Source organism: Anguilla rostrata, chromosome 17 (genome assembly GCF_018555375.3).
Source record: "Anguilla rostrata isolate EN2019 chromosome 17, ASM1855537v3, whole genome shotgun sequence".
Classification (NCBI taxonomy): Eukaryota; Metazoa; Chordata; class Actinopteri; order Anguilliformes; family Anguillidae; genus Anguilla; species Anguilla rostrata.
The window spans coordinates 20,057,527-20,063,526 of NC_057949.1; the positions used below are offsets into that span (position 1 = coordinate 20,057,527).

The following is a 6,000-nucleotide window of genomic DNA, read 5'->3' on the forward strand; positions in this document are numbered from 1 at the left end:
CCCTGTATAAAATAACCTTATGAGCCCTGTATAAAATAATAACCTTATGAGCCCTGTATAAAATAAGCTTATGAGCCCTGTATAAAATAATAACCTTATGAGCCCTGTATAAAATAAGCTTATGAGCCCTGTATAAAATAACCTTATGAGCCCTGTATAAAATAATAACCTTATGAGCCCTGTATAAAATAATAACCTTATGAGCCCTGTATAAAATAAGCTTATGAGTCCTGTATAAAATAAGCTTATGAGCCCTGTATAAAATAACCTTATGAGCCCTGTATAAAATAACCTTATGAGCCCTGTATAAAATAAGCTTATGAGTCCTGTATAAAATAATAACCTTATGAGCCCTGTATGAAATAAGCTTATGAACCCTGTATAAAATATATAACCTTAAGAGCTCTGTAAATCCAATCACACCCACATGCACACTGACCTAACAGGGTTGTTATGGCGTTTCTGGGTGTTGTGTGGCCAGGAGAAAGCAGACAGGGTGACACAGAAGGCTGCTGCTACCACTAAAACCACCCACACCCCCACCACCTCCACCGTTGCTATAGCAGCAGTTGCAAGGCAGCAATACCAAGTTGTCAAGAGTTACCTAGAGATCCCAACTAAAGAGGTGATGTTTCACCAACATGTCCACAACTCCTGCTTTCAGAACGGGAGAATTCTGGGGGAGAGGTACACACAGTAAGTTTGCGTGTTTTTCCTTTTCTTTGCCGAATACATGCTTGATTATCCATGAACTCCCCAGTCACTCACCTCGCTCTTCGCGGGCAGTTCACAGTCCTGGGAGAGGCTGAAGGCAAATTTGGACAGTACCCTGGAACATGAATTACAAACACACACCCACACATTAATGTACGAACAGGACAGCAGCGTTCAGCATGATGTGTACAGTATAGGAAGAGTGCGTTTGCTTCACGACTCCCTGGCGCCCCCTGGCGGGCTCTCACCTCAGCTCACACTTGATCTGCACCCAGCCGGGGCTGCGCAGGAAGGACCAGGGCTGGTACCACTTCTCCACAGCCGCCATGCTGGAGCACAGCACCTCCAGCCACAGGTGCAGCACCTGCTCACTGCCACAACACAGAGAAACGAGGTTGTGTGTGTGTGTGTGTGTGTGTGTGTGTGCGCATCGGGCCAGAGCAGGGCAGTAAGATGGCTCTGTGTGTGTCTGTGTGTGTGACAGTGTGTGTGTGAATGTGTGCATAAGGGTGTGTGTGCATGTGTGTGCATGTGTGAGTGTGAGAGTGTGTGTGTGTGTGTGTGTGTGCGCGCATCAGGCTAAGAGCAGGGCAGTAAGATGGCTGTGTGTGTGTGTGTGCACGTGCATGTGTTTTTGTGCATGTGCGTGCGTGTGTGCATGCATATGGATGCGTGTCTGTGCATGTGTGCGAATTTGCATGCATTTACACACACACACACACACACACAGACTCTGTCCCTCAGCCAGCTGGGAGATTAGTACTGCTGAGGCAGGGTGTGTGTTTGCATGTCTCAGAGAGGATGGGTGTGTCTATTTATCAGGGAGATTAGCTCTATAAACAATGTGTGTGAATGGCAATGCGTGTTTACAAACCAGCTGGTTGACTGGTATTGTATGGCACGCAAGGAGTTGAATGTGTGCGTGTGTGTCCGTGTCTATGTGCGTGTTAAATTCAGTGTCTTTACATCAGTGCTGATAATGTGGCGGGTTAAGTCAGGTCATGTGACTCACTTCAGGCCCACGCAGACCAGCGAGCGGAACTTGACGTCCATCTGGGCGTGCGCGGTGTCGTGGCTCATGTTGACAGACTGCACCGCCTGAGGGAGAAGGCAGAGGGCGCTAAAGCACCGCTGAACGACGGCAGTCAGATCAATGAGCCCACTCCGGCCGGAGGGAAGAGCCGTGACTCACCCCAGCTCTGACGTCAACAGCGCGCCCACCTCGACATTTCCTGCACTCATATTTTAACATGCGCCAAGAAAGGCCCTGACAGGAAACTGGGCTCGGAGGACCCGTGTGGCCATCTTTCCGCACAGAGACGTCGAGCAGCAGCCCCTGTCCTGCTGTGACAGAGTCACAGACGCAGAGAGAAGGCAGGAACAGTACTCACTCTGTAAAGAAGCTCCTCGGGAGTCAGCACTTTCCCGTCCTCGTCCAGCCTGAAAGAGAGAGAGAGAGAAAGACGCCGGGTCTGTACGCCTCCTTCAGAACCCACCCCTTAAATCCAGCGAGCGTTTCAGAGCTGCACAGGAAGGAGGCCCGAACACTGGCGTTTCACCACAGGGCCACGGTGCAGCACCGCCAGCTCAGTAAACATAGCGCTCGCTAGCAGAACGGAAGGATCAAGGCCGACAGTGGCCTCAGAGGGCTTCATTCAGAGGTAAGCATACAGAAGCTATGTCACAGTACAGAAACCATGGCAACGTGACATATTATACCCCGTTAGTATTAACCCAATAAAGCCTGAACGTCTAACTTACCCTTCACCATGACTACACTCCAGATAAGACTTAACTCGTAGTCTGCTAAAATTGCATGTAGATATAAGGTAGGTGAACATACTGGTTGTAGAAATGAACAGGAACACCATATATATCACAAGCCTGGCCCAGGTGGGAGTGGACCCTACGGACTCTGTTACTATCTGTTCCCAGTTACATGAGACACCACCAAACTCACAGCTGTTCCCACAGGAATCTTCCAGAACCTTGCAGCTCCGACACGTCTTAAAGATAAATTTCCCACGATATGCAGGTACATACACATACACAAACACACACAGACAGACACAGGCACACATTCATATAAGAAATAGCGTAGCGTCTGAATTTAATGCCAAGGCGGGAGTTCTCGCCTCGGTGAATGAGAGACAGAAGCGGTTTGATTTGAAACGCAGGCCCTCAGACGCGTGACGCTCTTTCCTTACACACCCCTGTCGTGTGATGCAAACAGGCGGCCCTTCTAGGACGCCCCCTAACGCGATCACAGATGGGCGAGGCCCGCGACGCTAATGAAGTGCAATGAGGGACTGCTCCAGTGAATGTGCGGGTCTGGGGGAGCAGCCATCCGGCTGACAGAGCAGCGTGGAGCAGGCTGCGAGCCTCACCTGTAGGTCTTGCACAGCACCAGTCTGGAGTAGACCGAGTTGAAGTCCCGCTCCACCTCCCTGCTGGCTGCCTGTGGTCAGGAAACATGGGAACACACTTCACCTTCATCTTAATCATCATCATCATCGACAGCACCATTATTATCCCAAATAAAGACTGGCTGTATTTCACAAGGGCCATAAGGACAAGGGTTTTGAACCAGAATGAATGTACACAGAGACACACAGACATGTACACAGACACACACTCTACCTCCTCGATGAAGAGCCAGGGGTGACACGGTCCCCCCAGGATTGAGGGCTTCTTGAGGCCGTGCTGAAAGATGGCCTTCAGGGCGGGGCACAGCGTCCCTCTCGCCAGGTCTGTGACTGCCTCCGTCACAGAGTCATCCCCTGCCAAAGAGTACTGACACACACACACACACACACACACACACGTTACAGTCCTGCTCTGCTCTGCCCCCCCCACACACACGTTACAGTCCTGCTCTGCTCTCCCCCACACACACACACACACACACACACACGTTACAGTCCTGCTCTGCTCTGCCCCCCCCACACCACACACACACACACACACACACGTTACAGTCCTGCTCTGCTCTGCCCCTCCCCATACACACACACACACACACAGTCCTGCTCTGGGCCCCCCACACACACACACACGCACACACGTTACAGTCCTGCTCTGCTCTGCCCCTCCCCATACACACACACACACACGTTACAGTCCTGCTCTGCTCTGCCCCTCCCCATACACACACACACACACACGTTACAGTCCTGCTCTGGGCCCCCCACACACACACACACGCACACGCGCACACACGCAGAGTTTAAAAGGGCTGAAGAGGTCTGGCAATGCAGTGATAATGCAGAGAGGAAGTGAGCCAAGCGGGAGGCATTAGAGAGAGAGAGAGAGAGAGAGAGAGAGAGAGACTGCAGTGATTCCACCACACCTACAGATAACCCCCCACCACCCCCACATCCCGCTGAAGCCATTCATCCTGCGTCCCGCACAGCCCAGCGCTGTCCATCTTCTTCCCACCGTCCCAAAGGAGCCATTACACAGTTTACCCCACTGTTTTCAGCGCGTCATTTCATTAAGATGGAATTTATTTGGGGTGGGGAGGGCAGGGGGGATTGCAAGCTGGCAATTAAGCCAGGGTAGCAGAGGCTAGACGGGCTGGAGCCCAAACAGCGCCGTTAATCCTCCCCACCGCGGCCGCGACCCGCCGCGTTATCGCCACCGGCAACGCGCCGCCACCTGTAAACAAGCTCCCTCCGTCCGGCCCCGCGCGGAGGCTTCCGGAACCCATCCCCAGAGGACTCCTTTCCGCTTCACCGCTGCTGGGGGCCCGTCTCGGTTACCCCGCGCCCGTGAGGCTCTGTCAGCGCCAGGCCAGCGGGGGGCGCCGGATGCTCGCCGGTCGCAGGCTCGTCTCCGGCACGTTTCCGTGCTAAACCTATCCGCACTCAGCTCCTGCGCCCCAGTTCTGAGGGTTTTTTAACAGCCGCTGAAAGTGTTTTTCACCTTCCTGGACCTCCAGCCTTCCACCAGCAGCGCACATTATAATGCAGCACATCCACTCACAGCGCTAACGGTACAGCACCAATTATCCCTCACTTATTTATTTATTTTAATTAAAGAGCAGGAAGTCCTTAACACCCTTCTACCCATTAGCGCTCAGGAGAGGCTCCATGCTGATAATGTGTTCCTCTGCTTAATTAACACACCGCCTCAGTGATCCGCGCTCGGAACCGGAACTGGAGGAGTCACACTCACCTCTTTGCTCCGCTCGTCAAGGATCTCCACAAACTTTGCCGGAAACCAGCCTGGGGAGAGGGAGAGAAGGCAGGGATGAGGTCTGCGACATTCTTAACCCGTCTCCGTGTCCGCCGATCTACGGACCAAACCATTCCTCACGGCAAAACGGGGGTGTTTCCTGACGCCCGGAAGGGGAAATCATCAACTTGTCCCCTCATATCTCACCTCGCAGTCCATTGAGCTCTCCCACCCAGCAGTGCTCGTCCTTTTGTGAAATGATCTAAGTACAGAGAGAGAGAGAGACAGAGAAATCAGACAGTTCAGTCCAGAGCATTATCTAGTCCTCCATCGCTCTCTATGGCCAAGTCTGCCTGTCTTAAGATTTCATTGAACCATTTAAACAAATGTTATTTTCTGCTACCCAACACAGCTCAAGAAAAGCAAAGCAACCTTTACACAGATGTGTGGCTAAGTGGAGTACAGGAAACACATCTGTACCACAGTCCCAGTCCCTGCGGTCCGGCTGACGCTTTGCATGATGGGTACAGTGGCCGTCCAGTCAGGAGGGCTCCCCAAATCGCTGGGATTAAGGGGACGGATTAACCCTGCGTTACCCGAGGGGACGTGTGCACCGGGAGCAGGGCAGCCAAAAAGCACAGCTCTCCCCCTGTGCTGCACGTCTCACCGGGAGCAGGGCAGCCAAAAAAGCACAGCTCTCCCCCCGTGCTGCACGCCTCACCGGGAGCAGGGCAGCCAAAAAGCACAGCTCTCCCCCCGTGCTGCACGTCTCACCGCCGCCAGGTTATTCAATTCGGGAAGCCGACACGCTGGGGGGCGTGGCCACGGCGCCGTCGCCGCGCCCCGTCCTCCCGACGCCGCCGCTCACCGTGATGATGTCGTTCTTGCGGAAGCCCAGCTCGTCGTCGTCGTGGCGCTCGAAGTCCAGCAGGGCCTTGGCCCGTCGCCGGCGGTTACGCGACACCACCACGAAATTCTCGTGGTCCCGCTGATGGCTCTCCATGGAGTAGTCCGGAGTGAGGTCCTGGGGGGGGAAAAAAGAGACTAATTATTCAAATCATTATTTTAACCTTTATCTGAGGAGGAATTCTGAAAAACTCTTTTGTAAGC

General features: G+C 53.1%; 1 protein-coding gene across 5 annotated transcripts in view; it reads right to left on the bottom strand.

The window, feature by feature from the left end:
- sgsm3 (small G protein signaling modulator 3) overlaps positions 1 to 6,000 on the bottom strand; it is a 34,421-nt gene that overhangs the window by 7,607 nt on the left and 20,814 nt on the right. For 4 of the 5 annotated variants that reach the window (XM_064315861.1, XM_064315862.1, XM_064315864.1 and 1 more), the window contains 9 exons: positions 5,759 to 5,914; positions 5,098 to 5,152; positions 4,891 to 4,940; positions 3,355 to 3,507; positions 3,102 to 3,172; positions 2,106 to 2,154; positions 1,727 to 1,812; positions 963 to 1,085; positions 769 to 829 (listed from right to left, as the gene is read on the bottom strand). In XM_064315861.1, coding sequence (XP_064171931.1) covers positions 769 to 829; positions 963 to 1,085; positions 1,727 to 1,812; positions 2,106 to 2,154; positions 3,102 to 3,172; positions 3,355 to 3,507; positions 4,891 to 4,940; positions 5,098 to 5,152; positions 5,759 to 5,914 — 804 coding nt within the window. Of the gene's footprint in view, positions 1 to 604; positions 677 to 768; positions 830 to 962; positions 1,086 to 1,726; positions 1,813 to 2,105; positions 2,155 to 3,101; positions 3,173 to 3,354; positions 3,508 to 4,890; positions 4,941 to 5,097; positions 5,153 to 5,758; positions 5,915 to 6,000 lie in introns of all 5 variants that reach the window. The other variant, XM_064315865.1, reaches the window with a different exon arrangement.